The sequence below is a fragment of the Cynocephalus volans genome, chromosome 3, assembly GCF_027409185.1.
Source record: "Cynocephalus volans isolate mCynVol1 chromosome 3, mCynVol1.pri, whole genome shotgun sequence".
Classification (NCBI taxonomy): Eukaryota; Metazoa; Chordata; class Mammalia; order Dermoptera; family Cynocephalidae; genus Cynocephalus; species Cynocephalus volans.
In genome coordinates this window covers 96661800-96676659 of record NC_084462.1, presented here as the reverse complement: position 1 = coordinate 96676659, position 14860 = coordinate 96661800, and the positions used below count along the sequence as shown (strand labels likewise).

The following is a 14860-nucleotide window of genomic DNA, read 5'->3' as shown; positions in this document are numbered from 1 at the left end:
CTCTTTTCCCATAAAACACAAATCAAAATAAACAAATATTGTTGTATAATAAAGCACATTTTACAGATTTATAATCAGTGTGCACACTAGAGCGAGAGCTACTTTCCCAATCTTAGCCATCCCAGATATGCTTGACCAATTTTTTCCCAAATACTGGGCTTTGGGGCAGTTTTCCGATTGCTTTTTTGACACTTTGCTTTCCCACGGAGATAGATTTCTGTGGTCAGGGGCTGCTATGTCAACGCAGGAAGATACAATACACACGACTCAACAGAAAAGACACTTTGCTAACCTAGGATCTGAGGATGCCCCCAGATCCAGCGCCCCGGGCACGCATACCGCCAGTGGCTGCAGGCATCGACTGGGAGTGGCGGGCGGTCACCGCTGATTGGCTTGGGCGGCAGCCAAGGGCTGCGCGGCCTTCAGGGATTCCCGGAGGGTGATTGGCTGCTGGAGACCCGCCCCTCTCGCCGACTGGGCGGGCCAACGAAGCCCGGATTGGTGGAGCCGGTAAAGCTGGCTCAGTTTGCACCTCTGGCTCCCGGTGCAAGGCAGAGATGGCGACTGCGACTCGGCTGCTTGGGCGGCGTGTGGCGAGCTGGCGGCTGTGGCCGCCGCTGCCGCCGCTTGCCGGCCTTGTTTCCCAGCGAGCCCACTCGCTGTTGCCGGTGGACGACGCGATCAACGGGCTGAGCGAGGAGCAGAAGCAGGTAGGGAGACTGTCCTGCTTCCCGGCCTCAAGGCCGCGGTCCCGGCTGCATCGTCCCTGGTCCGTGGTCACCTCTGCGCTCTCCTGCCCAGCACCCATGCAACCGCGGCTTGTGCCCGCAGGGCCGTGAGAGCACCAACCTGGGGGCGGGGGCGGGACACTGGTCCTCTCCCTTTGGGCTCTGGCCTCTGACCTCAGCCTCACCTCTGTGGCGGGAAGATTTGCGAGCATGGCACGGCTGCCAGAAGCAGAAAGCAGGAGTAGGCTAGGAAAGCTCCTGGGAGACTGATGGTGTTTTGGTGAAGGACTGGCTGGGGCTACCGCTTGTGGCCAAAGGGCCCTCGATCTGTATGTAGTCCACTTGTACCTGAACACGGCCTAAGGCTATGGTTCTCAGAGGCTAGCCTGTTGATCATCATAATCACCAGGGAATCTTTTTTGATTCCCGTAATCAACAGGGATTGTTTTGTTTTGTTTTGTTTGCAGCTAGCGAATAAGGAGATCTGAACCCTGGTGTCATAAGGCTGCGCTCTAAGCAATTGAGCTAACCAGCCAGCAGCGCTCCAGGGATTTAGAAATGCAGTGTGATCTGCTGTCATTCTTAAGCCCATTGGGTCCAAAGCACAAAGTTGAACAAGAACTCGAAAAATGTAGTTATAAATGGAGTGGAACCAGAGCCCTTGCAGTACAGAGTCTGTTGGCTCGGAGGCTGGATGAAGTGCCAAGAAATGTCCTTCTCCTGTAGCTCTAAGTGTGTTCGTGAGCCTCCCAGGAACTCCAGTCTGTTCTGGTTTATACTTATTTAGCAGCTAGTTTTTTTGAATCACCCGAGGCAAAAAGAGTTCAATCCCATAACTCAAGCTTCCTGTCAAGAGGAATTTATAAACTTTGAGTAATCCCTTCACTTTGAGGCTCAGGGTCAGAAGAGCCTGACACACGCCTAGAACTGAAGGGGGTGTGGCTGGAGGACAGTGAGAGGGGGTGGAAAGGTACTGGGGAAGGATGGAAGGGTCAGCCGGAGTCCGTTCATGCAGGGCCTTGGTAAGGGGCTTGTGTTTTATTCCAAGTACAATGGAAAACCATGAAATGATTTTATGCAGGGGAGTGACTTTTTAAAAATCATCTTTAAGTTTTCTAGACTGAGGATCTTAAGAAAGAAGGGTAAAAGCCATCTCTGAGGAAGCATAAACTAGTGAGGCCTCTAAGTTTCAGTGTGATGCTGTTTGGTGAGGTTACTTGTGGCCTTTTTCTCGTAATATGGCCTTGGTTGTAGAGATGCTGCCCTCAGTGGCAATTATGTGCTAGTTTCAGCAGCATCTGTCCATATTTCTCCCTCTAGCTTCGTCAGACCATGGCTAAATTCCTTCAGGAGCACCTGGCCCCCAAGGCCCAGGAGATTGATCAAAGTAACGAGTTCAAGAACCTGCGGGTGAGTTGTCAGGCCCGGGCAGGGGGCCATCTGGGAGCTGAGTTGAGTTGCATTGCTGCTTGGAAAGGCTCATACAGTTTTCTGGTAAATGAAGCCCCCTTAAGAATGCAGCCCCTCTCCCTGAAGCATTTGGGTCACATTGTTGTAGCCACATGTGACTGGCTGCCTTCTCACAAGGTACTGTACTCCATTCTTTCTGTTGGCAGGAGTTTTGGAAGCAGTTGGGGAGTCTGGGAGTACTGGGCATCACAGCCCCTGGTGAGTATAGTTTCTGTCCCTAAAGAGAACCTTTCTTGTGTGCCCTTTAACATGGTTCCCAAAAGAAGCAGGAAGGGAAGAGAAAGATTGGTACAAAGAGACCTGGAGTGCTCGCTTCGGCAGCACATATACAAAGAGACCTGGAACTTCTTCCCCCTTGGACTGTCAGCCCAGAAAAGAGGACATTCTTCTTTTCTGATAGGCTGCTGGGAACTCCAAAACAAGAGTCTTTCTCCCATTTGAGGGGTTATGAACCCCCATTGAGAATATGCTTCTCAATCAGATTGTATTTAATGGAAGAAAGAGGCAATTAGAAATCAGATGAAAACCCCTTTCAAAAGGGAGCTTTGGAAAGCAAGCCAGATACGAGTTCTGGTTTCTGCATGATGTCCAGGCGGCTATTTCTCATGTCACCATCTTTGGGCTTTCCTTACTGGAGTTGTAGGACTGGGGCTAAGCTTTCCCTGGATCCTAGGACCAGCGTGACTTCTTGGTCAGTGTGAACATGTGCAGAGGGCCTTACTAGGCTATACCCAAACAGTGGGACAAGATGACCCAGCCGCCTTGATTTTGGATCTGCTGCCAAGGAAAATTTCCATTTTTAACGGGGAGTTCTGTGATTCCTGACCAGCATCTCTGCTGCATAGCCCACCTCCAGACCTTGCCTCGGGCTGCAGCTCTCCTGGCCTGTTGCCAGTCATTGCTTCTCTGGATCCAAACCTAAGCTATAAAACCTCACCTTCCTAGGCATTTTGCACATACATTCTTGGCTTTGTGTCTGTTCTTGGTACTTTGGACACCCTGCCCCCCAACCTTTGTGCTTCTCTGTTAAACTCTAGGCCCTCTTTCTTCATTTATTCATCTGCCTCTGCACTTCTGTAACTTTCTGAATAGTGGGTGCTTAGATTGTTTTCTTGTCTTCATTAAGGGGTCTGTCTGGGATAAAGCAGGAGTTGCAATGGTTGTTTTCTGAACCACACCACAGCTAACCAGCAGCAGCAGGCAAAACCGTTTCTGTGAGCTTATAAGCAGAGTCCATGGTATCAGCCTGTCAGCCTTGCTAGGGGGAACTTGGAATCATTGCTACAAAGGTATTTTTTTTTCTGCCAATAAATGCAAGATTCCTGTCAGTGCCCCTGTTTAATCTTGGCTGCATTTTCCACTCCTGTGTACGACCCACACTCCCAGTTCAGTATGGCGGCTCCGACCTGGGCTACCTGGAACATGTGCTGGTGATGGAGGAGATATCCCGAGCTTCTGGAGCAGTGGGGCTCAGTTATGGTGCCCACTCCAACCTCTGCATCAACCAAATTGTGCGCAATGGGAATGAGGCCCAGAAGGAGAAGTATCTCCCCAAGGTGAGGAAATGGAATGAAGAAACACACGCTGATCTCACAGTGCAAACACCAACTACTATGAGGCACCCTCTCCTCATTGGAGGAGGCCAGTCGGACTTGCTTTCTGTAGTATGCTGCCATAAACAAATATAGCTAGGAAGCACCAAGGGGTTGCTTTAAAATACAAAAAAAGTTAAAAATAGGGCCAGAACTCCTGAGTTGGACAGCAAACAGACATTTGAAGAGCATGTTAAGAAATGGAAAGCTAGGACTAGCTTTCCTTGCAAAGGGAATGGAAAAAAGGAGAAGCATTTTCAGCCTTGTAGATTTGGGGCTTCTCTTCTAGAACTTTATCAGTACCCTGATCTGAGAGAGGAGTTTGAAGGGGCATAATGCAGAGAGGAAGAAGCAATATCAGTGAGCTGCTGTAGGGTGCTTCTGAGGTCCTAACAAGGCCTGTTGGGGTTTTCCTTGTAGCTGATCAGTGGTGAGTACATCGGAGCCCTGGCCATGAGTGAGCCCAATGCTGGCTCTGATGTCGTGTCCATGAAGCTAAAAGCTGAAAAGAAAGGTGAGGCACCTCTTGACTTGCGGGCCAGAATGGGCAGAGGGACAGACTTTGTCAGGGTGAGGAGACACAATTGGAGTTGGCCCCTGCTGGGTTGCCAGAACTTTCTCAGGGCAGCTCTTTGCTCAGCAGAAGGTCTATAGACCTACTGGCTGAGAAAGGTCAAGAAGGCTTGAGTCAATAGCCAATGTCTTGCTCTTAGGAGATTACTACATCCTGAATGGCAACAAGTTCTGGATCACCAATGGCCCTGATGCTGATGTCCTTATTGTCTATGCCAAGACAGACCTGGCTGCTGTGCCAGCTTCTCGGGGCATCACAGCCTTCATCGTGGAGAAGGTGAGTGTAGGTGGGTATGTGGCCTAGGAGGCTTCTGTCTCCTGACAGTGGTACCTGAGATGGCTCTCTTCCACTGATCGCCCACATGATCAATGTAGTGTGCTGTGCAAGACTTCCACAGTGGACATGAGGCAGAGGAGTCTTTAAAGGAGACCGAAAGGAGGGTGGTCAAAAAGTTGAGTCCAAGGAGCTGGCCATTCAGTTGATTAGAGTGTTGTGTTATAACACCAGGGTCAATGGTTCAGATCCTTTTACCTGCCAGCCGCCAAAAAAAAGTCGAGTCCAGGAAGATGGGCCAAGTCTGAAGCTGTCCACAGAGCCAGGCCATACAAAGAGGTCCAGGAAAAGGACTAAAAGGAGGCTACTGGATTTGACAGTCAGGATGTCATCGGTGACCTTGGTGAGAGCAGCCATGGGAGACTGAGGTGTGGGTGGTTCTGCACATGGAGACTGAAGTCTGCACCTTCAACAATCTTGACAACAAAAGCAAAAGGAGGATAGAGCAGGAGCTAGAATGAAAAATTGGGAGTTGGGGTTTGTTTTTAAGAGTGATGGAGAACTGAGCAAATTTTTGATAAAGAGAATGGAAAAAAGGAGAGGGATAAATTGAAATTTGTGGGGACAAGTGAATAAAGCAACGGCGAGTCGGGGCAGAAGAGGTAAGGATGGGTTACAGGTGATGGTGGAGGTGGCCAGGTGCCTGTGAGGACTGGGAGCCACAAGGGCAGGGGAGTTGGTTGAGAGTTTAACGAATGAGTGCTGTAAAGGTTTGCAATACCCTCCATAGAGAGGGGGGATAGCAGCTGACTAGGATTGTAGCAAAAAGGGCCTGGCAGAGACTGGAACTGTCAAGGTGTAATGCCACTTTCATCAGCCTGGAGGGGAGGGGGAGCAACGCACACCAGCGCTCTGCTGGGCACCTGCCAGCCACACTGCATCAGAGCAGTCCAGGTGAAAGCAGCCAGGTGGTTGAATTCATCCTGGTGGGACTCCATTCAGTACAGATGGCAGAGGAACTTAGTGGGCTACTGAGCTTGTCTTGGAAGTGGTGTCCCCTGGGGGAGGGAAGCAAAGGCAGGGATGGTCAGGAGGGCTCAAGGGAGTGGGCGTTTCACTGAGAAAGAGCTGCTCCCTTGGGACTGGGGAGAGTGATAGCTAGTAGTGGAGGCGGCTGTGATCAGGGTGGGGTGTCGGGGGTGCAGCAGTCTCATGTCCAGAGTTGGGGTGTAGGAGTAGGGTGCTGCTGTGCTGTGCAGTACAGGAACGAGGCAGGAAGGGGACCACCTTCTTCCTAGAGGCCTTTCTTTACTAAGCCCCCTTGGGGTAGTCTGTAATCAGGTCCATCTTTTCTTTCCTGAAAAGGGTACTCCTGGCTTCAGCACCTCCAAGAAGCTGGACAAGCTGGGGATGAGGGGCTCTAACACCTGTGAGCTAATCTTTGAAGACTGCAAGGTTTCTGGTAAGTGTCTCTGAGAATGGGGGGGGCCCTGACCTGACCCCTTCACAAGCTGGAAAGGCCCGTCTCTTAGTTAGAGAGGCTCACTTTGTTAGCTCACAGTGCCATTTGGCTAGACGGAGGGCCTGGGGCTGCAGGACAGCTGTCCTTCCTGGCCAGAGCCCCTGTAGCTACATGGCTGATTGGCTGAGATGAAGGGTGGTGTTTCTGAGGTGGATAACACACTCTGCCTTGGGCTTTGTAGTCCAGGAGCTGGAGGAAAAAGGTAAGATTTATCCCAGCCCACTAACGTCCTTCATACTTCCTGTACATTTGCCTGTACAGCATGTGTGAGTTATTCATTAATGATGCTAGAGACCCATCAGAATAAACTGATCAAAGCCAGGCTCAGTGAGGGAAGGCAGTTCAGTTTGAGTACGAGTTATTTTCTCCCCTGAGGCGTAACTGAACATATGATACAAACAGTCCCATGCGAGACCCAGCACACCCATCATGTGCTAACAAGACCAAGGTCACAGAGGTGATCACTAGCCAGGTTTGCTCTGTGCCTCAGCCATAGATCATCCATCTTCCCACGATCCACCAGCCCAGAAAAGTATACAAGGAGCTTCTAGGGAGAGGAATCTTTGCAGATCCTTCTTTGTCGACAGGAAAAAATTCAGCCACATTAAAGGCAGGTCAGTGGAGTCAACTTTTTGTGCTCAGTTTCCTGCCGACACCTCCCAGGGCCATGCAGTGTCCTGGCTTACTGGGTGGAGGTACTCAGCAGCTTCCATCACTAGCACTGAATGGCCCATCTCCTGGACAAAGAAGCTTTCATGGACCAACCTGCAGGGAAGTGACTTTGGCCCAGAGCAGACTCAACCTGGGGAAAAAAAACAATTTTCTGGTTCCTTTAGAGAAACAGGTGTAGAAAGACCAGCAGGGCGTGGGGAGGGGGTGACTTCTAGACCAATTAGCTTTTCTTTTTTCCCACCCAAGGAAGTCCAGGGAGAGAAGAGAAAGGTCTAACAGCTTGGGGCCTTGTGTCTAGTCTTATGGATAGGGTGAGGGTCCTGCAAGCTCCACTTCTGACTGGAAGTGGTAGGCTCCATCCTTTTCTTTCTCACCCGGAACCCTCATCAAAGGTCAAGTGACATATTTTAGTGCCTTTTCTGAGAGCCAGGTTATCAAACTTAGTACCTTTTATAAAAGTGAGGAGGCTGTGGACAACCCTCTCCCTCTGACCAGCACTTATCCCCACAGCTGCCAACATCCTGGGCCATCTGAGTAAGGGCGTCTACGTGCTGATGAGTGGGCTGGACCTTGAGCGGCTGGTGCTGGCTGCTGGGCCCCTCGGGTAAGTGTGAGGCTGCGGGGGTGGGAAGAGCTGGGCTCTTTCTGCCTCCTTGGGGATGGTGCTATCCTAAGCAGCCTTCCCCTTGGGGGGCCAAAGCGAGCCACCTCCTGCCCGCTGCACTCCCTCCTGGAGACAGGAAGGATCTCCTTCCATGTTTAAGGGAAATATTATCAGGTGACAGACAAAAGGCCTGAGGAGCAGTACTGCTTAGTTAAATCAGGATGTGAACTGAGACTCCTGGGCTCTCAGGGTGTCTACTGCACAGGTCCTGAGGAAGGGGCGCAAGAGCTGGGCAGTCCATGCCGTAGCTGAGCAGGGCTACAAGTTTCTCAGACGACTCCTGTTCCTTACCCTGCTGAGCTCTCCCTCCCAGCCTTTCCACTGTTTGGCAGTGGTGGGACAGTGAGTCCCCTCTAGTGTCTTCCTCCTCTCCTGCAGGCTCATGCAAGCCGTCCTGGACCACACCATTCCCTATCTGCACATGAGGGAAGCCTTTGGCCAGAAGATCGGCCACTTCCAGGTGAATGGCATACTTTTGCTGAAATGTACTCTCATTGAGCTGAAGTCTTCTTTAAAGAATGAGGAAGTGGGGCAGGTACTGTGGGACATCTACATCCTTCTCTAGCGAAGTGAGTTTGAATGCTTGGAGTGCAGGCTTCAGCATGCAGCCTGGCTTTGGAAGTTTTCAGGAAGTTCATCATATTGTCACCTCAGTTTCTGTTTGAGATGAATGGACTAGACATCATATGGTTGGAGGGTGAAGCATGCAGGTTGTACGGGGCACAGGAGACAGGGAGCGGTATTTCTAGTCAGACCGTCTGGTCTGAAGAAGCTGCAGGGAGTTGTTGACGGCTGTGGTAGATGGTGCCTCTCAGGGGATGCAAGGCCATTTCAGGGTAGAGTGTTCACGGTGGGACGGCAGCTCTCTGGCCTTAACTCTCATCCCAGGTAAGTCCCATTCCCCCCATGCCCTCGCTTCCCCTGGCCCGGCTGTCAGGGTGTCATCGCTGACCTGCTTGAGGTAACTAGGAAGAGTGTTCCAGCATATTGACTTGTGACCTCTCTTGGTGACCAGCTGATGCAGGGGAAGATGGCCGACATGTACACCCGCCTCATGGCATGCCGGCAGTATGTGTACAACGTCGCCAGGGCCTGTGATGAGGGCCACTGCACTGCCAAGGTGAGAGCCAGCCCCAGAGAAGGGAGAGGCTGGGGCAGGGTCGGCTGCAGGGCCTCACTCTCTGCATGCCTGGCAGGGCCCTGCTGACCCAAGCCTCCTCCCTAGGACTGCGCGGGGGTGATTCTTTACTCGGCTGAGTGCGCTACACAGGTAGCCCTGGATGGCATTCAGTGTTTTGGTGAGTGGCCCCACTCCCCACTCCCAGGCCTGCCCTCACTCCTGGAGCCTGTGGCTGCCTCGGGAAGAGGTTCCCTCTACTCCCAAGCTGCTTAAGCTAGGCACAGCTGAACTGGTACCTTTAGGCTGTGTCTGCCCCAATTGTGAGGAGGAAGTAGAAAAGCAAATGAGAAAACTGCTAGAGGCCACAAGTTGCCTTTCCCTTCAGCATCCGCTCTCCCCACCTGCTCTTGGGCACACTAGGAAATAGGGAAAGAGGGGTGCCGCCGAGGTGGAGCAGCCTCGTTACAATGCTGCACAATGCTTAAGAGCACACACTTGAGCCAGACGACCAAGGCGTGGACCCAGCTCTACTATGCCACTATCTTCTTGTCCCTTTTCCATGTCTGCCAGTGGGTCTCTCATCTCTCTGCCTGGTATCCTTGGCAGTCTGGGTGGCCTTCCAGCCCCAGACCCTTGCCTATCCTGCCCCCAACAAGGTACTGTAGCTTCCCCTTATCCAAGGTTTTGCTTTCCATGTTTTCAGTTACCCATGGTCCAAAAATATTAAGTGGAACATTCCATAAATAAACAATTCATAAGTTTTAAATCGCATGCAGTTTTGACTAGCATGATGAAATCTCAACACTGTCTTGCTCTGTCCCACCGAGTCATGAATCGTCCCTTTGTTCTGTGAATCCAATAAGTTATCGTTGTTAATCTCTTACGGTGCCTAATTTATAAATTAAACTTTATCATAGATACGTATATTTAGGAAAAGACATGGTATATATAGGGTTTGGTACTATCCGTGGTTTCAGGCATCCACTGGGAGTTTTGGATCGTACCCCCCACCTCTCACCACCCTTGCAGCTTCTCTTTAATCAGTCTGTGCTTCCATGGCCTGTTTCTTTTTTTTTCCTTTTTTTTTTGTCGTTTTTTCCTGACCGGCACCCAGCCAGTGAGTGCACCGGCCATTCCTATATAGGATCCGAACCCGCGGCGGGAGCGTCGTCGCGCTCCCAGCGCCGCACTCTACCGAGTGCGCCACAGGCTCGGCCCTTCCATGGCCTGTTTCTGTGTACTGTACTTGGCCTCTGCTTTCCTTGCTTTGCCCACTGCCCATGACTTCTTTCTTCTCTGCCCAAACCCTGGTTGCAGGTGGCAATGGCTACATCAACGACTTTCCCATGGGCCGCTTTCTTCGAGATGCCAAGCTGTATGAGATCGGGGCTGGGACCAGTGAGGTGAGGCGACTGGTCATCGGCAGAGCCTTCAATGCAGACTTTCACTAGACCCAGGACTTCACCCTCTTTTCCCAGCACCTGGAGGCCTTCCTTTGGAAGCGGACACCCACGGCAGCCGCTATTGCTCAGCTGCCCTTCTTGCCTTAGCCCTGTGGCCTTTGCATGAGATTGAGTTCTCCACAATGGCTGCCACGCCCTGTGGGCCTCACAGCTGGACCAGCCAGCCCGGAAGGCGTTCAGTGGCTTAAAATGGACTCGGCAGGAGGCATACTGGCTTTTCTGGGGGTTGTTAGGATGGGCTTTGGTGACTCTGTGCCCTTCCTCTCTAACTTCCAAGCCTGATGCTCCTATTTCCAAATGCAGGCATCTGGGGGTGTGCAGGCACCCACCCCTTTCTCTTGGGTGAGCCTCAGACAGGGAACCCTCTCTGCTCAAGTACAGCAAAAGCATTGCCTCATCCATTTACTGGAACTTGGTAGTCTCTTTTCTAAGTAAAAAGCCAAAAACCTAGCCCTTGTTTCTGCCAGTTTCTAGAGGCATTGGCTCCCAACTGCTTGTGAACACCTGTGCTGCAAAGAGCCCACAATGGGGCAGAAGGCAGCAAGCTTTTGGGATCAGCTCAACGCTGGCCTCCTTGGCAGCACCTCTGAGCCCTTCCGCACTGCTCTGCCACAGGCACTGCCCAGTCCTGGCCGCGTGACCATCTGCAGCGGACTGGGCAGCAGGGACAGGCCCTGCCCGAGCAGGCCTGAGTTGGCTGGCTCCAGTCAGCCGAGGCTGCCTGCATACATTTCTCTAGACACCCTAACACTAATTTTGTTACAACTGCATAGCGGCTGCTGCCATTTTGTATTTAATACATCGTGAAGCAAATCCACCTGCTTCTAAAGCAGTTTTTGGGGAGAAGCAATCAACTTGCTGCTGCCTCCTGTCTGGATCCAGCGTGTGTCCTTGGAGAGTGGCTGGTCCAGGTCCTATTTCTGCCCTCCAGCCTCCTCTTTGGCAGTGGGTGAAAAGAGGGTAGAATCATCATCCCTTAGGATAGAGAAGGTCTCAGCCTCCCTGTCCCAGATCTCCCAGTAATTTTTAAAGGAAGGAGAGAGCTCAGAGTGGAAGGGTCTTGGAATTAGAAAGAAGCTTATACATTTCTGGAAGTCATCCCTAAGTTTTTTAAAAGATCAAGACAATCTGACTTTCTCAAGGTCAGAACTGGAGCTAGAATCCAGATCTGCTAGCGGCAAAAAAAATGGGGGTGATTTCAGAGAGAATTCTAGTTTGGAGCCCCACTGCACAGCAACCTGGATGGAGCATGGTCTGAGAGTGGAATGGGTCTGGGTTGTTCCACCCCTTCTAAGTTTCTAGAAGAGGGAACTGGTTTTCTTGGCTTCCTAAAGGAAAGCAGATTTTCCTGGCTCGCAGCCCAGCTGCTCCTGGTCCTGGCTTTTGGTCCTGGCCTGTGGCCAAGTGCTGTTGCCAGTATGAGGCTTGACACAGGTGAGGTTAGCTCCTCACCAGCCCCAGCCCAGTCCCATCCAGGGCTCACACGCTGTCTCTTCACTTCTTCATCCTGCCCCCTGCTGTGTTGGAGTTGAGTATGACCAAAATGATCTTTCTGGGTCAATGTGTAGCTGGAACGACCAGATGGAGACACGTGACAGAATGGGTGGTTGTGTCCACCAGAGCCCTGCCAACTTGGGGAGAGGGTGCTTGTTCTCCTGATGCTATGTGTGAAGTAGAAAAATGTTTAAAAATAAAACTAAAAAACAAAGTGAACTGTGTAGCCCGAGTGGTAAATGGAAGAGCAGGGCTATTTCTTTTTTTTTTTTTTTTTTTTTTCTTTAAAGATGACCGGTAAGGGGATCTTAACCCTTGACTTGGTGTTGTCAGCACCACGCTCAGCCAGTGAGCGAACCGGCCACCCGTATATGGGATCCGAACCCGGGGCCTTGGTGTTATCAGCACCGCACTCTCCCGAGTGAGCCACGGGCCGGCCCAGGGCTATTTCTTACTTTGGTTCTGGTGGCAGTTTTTGCTCGTCTGTGTGTATTGTGCAAGTCTACAGCACCAGCTGCCAGCACTGCTCCTTCCTGGGGCCGCCTCTGATTCCACTCCAATTTTGGGCTGGTCATACTATCAGCCCGGTGCTCCTATTGACACTGCCTGCCCTGTGGGAGGGCGACAGAAGCTGATGAAATGTTTAAGTGTGGTCTGGGCACACCCCTTATCAGAATTTGGCCACGCGTATAAAATGCAGACTGCTGGTGCGGGACCCAGGCCTAACCACGTCCCCAGGGTGAGTGGTTCTGAGGCACCACAACCTTTTACAATAGCCGATCTGGGGTCTAGAGGGGGCTTCCCCAGAGGCCTGAGTCCTAATTCTAAAGCAAGTGATAAGAATCCCTGACTATGTAACCCTCTCAAGTCTCCTTTGACATATTAGCTCCTTGATCTGCGAGACAACCGGGTGCGTGCGGGAGGCCGGGTTGTACAGGGCTCCCTTTCTGGAGACCGGTAAGGTGAGTTGCCCACGGGTACCCGAGCGAAGGGCGGGCGGATGAGCCGGCCACGCCCAGACTCCGGGCGGGCCCGGTGCAAACGCGGCGTGGGGGCGGGGGAGGCGCCCAGCCCACGGCCTGCGAGGCGGAGCCGCGGCCCGGGGACCAGGTTGCCGGCTTGTTGCAACCCCTCCAGTTCAGGGCAGTCCCCTCTCTCCCCGCCTCTTCTCGGGCACCACGCGCCGCGGAACGCTGCCCTGGCTCGCGGTACCGGCTCCGGCGCTGCGTGGAGCTCGCCTGACCCCTGCCGGCCGCCCGCTGGGTCGCAGGCGCGCGGAGCCCACCGCTCTCGGGACTTGCCGTCTGGGATTTTAGGAATCGAAGCACTCAGCGACGTTTTATTGTGTCAAATGAGGACATTAAAGGGGGCGGGGGAACGGGGGAAGAAGGCTATCCTCTATCACCATCATTTCACACAAGAAAGGCCACTTTTTTAAAAATTTAAAATATTTTAATATTTATTTGTACACATTTGTGGGGTACAGTGTGTGTTGTTTGTATTCATGGGTTTAGTCCAGTGATTCACTTCAGGTAGATGGCATAGTTTTGTAGCCATTAATTAGTCCACCACTTCTCCTCCCAGAAAAGCCGCTTCTAACAATTAAAAAGAAAAGACAAACTCAGAACATGTTAGTAGTTTTTATTTTAAAATTTTTGTATATGCTTTGTGTTCATGGTTTTAAAAATATTAGGGCTGGGGGTTAGCAGGTTAGAGCATGGTGTTAATAACGCCAAGTTCCAGGGTTCGATCCCTCTACCCGCCAGCTGCAAAATGTGTGTGTGCGTGTGTGTGTGTGTACATATATACATACACATATATTGTTTTTAAAGGCTTATTAAAAAAACTGTCCCTTGTCCCTCCCACTTCCATTCCCACTCCCACTCCCAGGACAAAACCATTTTTGAATCTTTAAGAGTTTTCTTTTGGCAATTCATTTCATGCCTCTAAGTGATATGCTACTTATTGATTTAATCGTAGACTCCTAAGGATAGTTCCTTGAAATGCATACGTTTGATTAATGAGTTCATTACGTGCTTATATATTTTTTCACTTCCGCAGACCAGCCCTGTCCTCCAGCCAGTTTTTGGGAGCCCCGGATTAGATGGTGCTGTCCCCTGCCCCTGGCCACACTCAGTGCACCTCTGTGCCCAGAGTCCAGCGTCACACTAACGCAGGGTGGGAGTTCTCCTCTCCCTGTGTGTTCCACCTGGTTGCTCTCCCAGGGAGCCCTTAGAGAATTTGGCCCCTCCTACACTCACCACCCATCCACTCTCAGACAGAGGCTGGTCTGGTACCTCTTAAATATTTCTTGCATCCACAACAACCTGCCTACTTGCCTCACTTCTTCCAGTCCACGCCCTTCAACCCTTCCTCTGTACTGAGCCAGTGTGAATGATCACACTCCCCGTAAATACTTTAGTGGCTCCCAGCACTTCTAAGACCTAAGGATTTGCAAGGCAAATACTCTGATCCACCTTGGCCTTCCCCTCCTGCTCCCCTCCTTTCCTGCTGAACGCTGTGTTCTTGTTGCAAGCAGCCCTCATTGCTGTTTCTTACCCCTGTGCTTTTGCCCCAGCGGGTCTCTCTGTCCTGGAAGTCCTTCCAGTCCTTTACCTTGCTCTCGCTTCCCTATTCCTAAAGCCTCAGTCCAGGGCCTGCCTCCTTCAGGAAGACCTCCCTTTCCCATCCTTTCCCCACTTCTCTGTCCCCATCTCGGTGGGTCCCCTTCCTCCTTCCTGGGCATATCAGCATCAAAGAGCTTGCCACACAATTGTACTTATTACATATTTGTCTGTTTCCCTGCTTTAGGCTATGAACTTGAGGGCCAGGACTGTGATTTAACTGTCTTTATATGATCACCATCCAGCACAGTTCGTGGCATATAATATGTACTCAACAAAGTTTATCGAGAGAGTAGATGGGTAGTCATGTGATATTTAGCTTACATTTTGCTGGCTACATAGTCATTTTTGTATGTGGTCACCTCTGAGTATACTGTAAGATCTTGAAATCAAAGACCTATCTCTCAGGCTAGCTGGTTAGCTCAGTTGGTTAGAGCACAGTGTTATAACACCAAGGTCAGGGATCAGATCTCCATATCAGCTAGCCACCAAAAGAAAGAAAAAAAAAGACCAAAAGACCATCTCACTTATCTGAACCCTCCCAATAGCACCCAGTGCTCATAGTAAGCACTCAGTGGCTATGTTCATGCTGAATGAGTGAAACAACAGGTGGGCTAGAGCCCTGGCCTAATCCCCAGCGTTGGCAGAAACAGCAGGGCCAGCC

General features: G+C 51.3%; 1 protein-coding gene across 3 annotated transcripts; it reads left to right on the top strand.

The window, feature by feature from the left end:
- Positions 1-548: 548 nt before the first annotated feature.
- Positions 549-11791, top strand: IVD (isovaleryl-CoA dehydrogenase). Of its 3 annotated transcripts, none has more exons than XR_010022890.1 (12): positions 549-710; positions 2049-2138; positions 2345-2396; positions 3585-3754; positions 4211-4304; positions 4504-4640; positions 6003-6099; positions 7342-7435; positions 7874-8030; positions 8511-8615; positions 8692-8793; positions 9933-10021. XR_010022890.1 is itself a non-coding variant. In XM_063089147.1 (12 exons), the coding sequence occupies exons 1-12, from the start codon at positions 558-560 to the stop codon at positions 10064-10066; spliced, it is 1281 nt and encodes a 426-aa protein (XP_062945217.1). In that variant the 5' UTR covers positions 549-557; the 3' UTR covers positions 10067-11791. The 3 variants fall into 3 exon arrangements, 2 of the variants coding, with proteins under 2 accessions (XP_062945217.1, XP_062945216.1); XM_063089147.1 differs by having other exon boundaries at positions 7874-7955; positions 8721-8793; positions 9933-11791; XM_063089146.1 differs by having other exon boundaries at positions 8721-8793; positions 9933-11791.
- The last annotated feature ends 3069 nt before the right edge of the window (positions 11792-14860 follow it).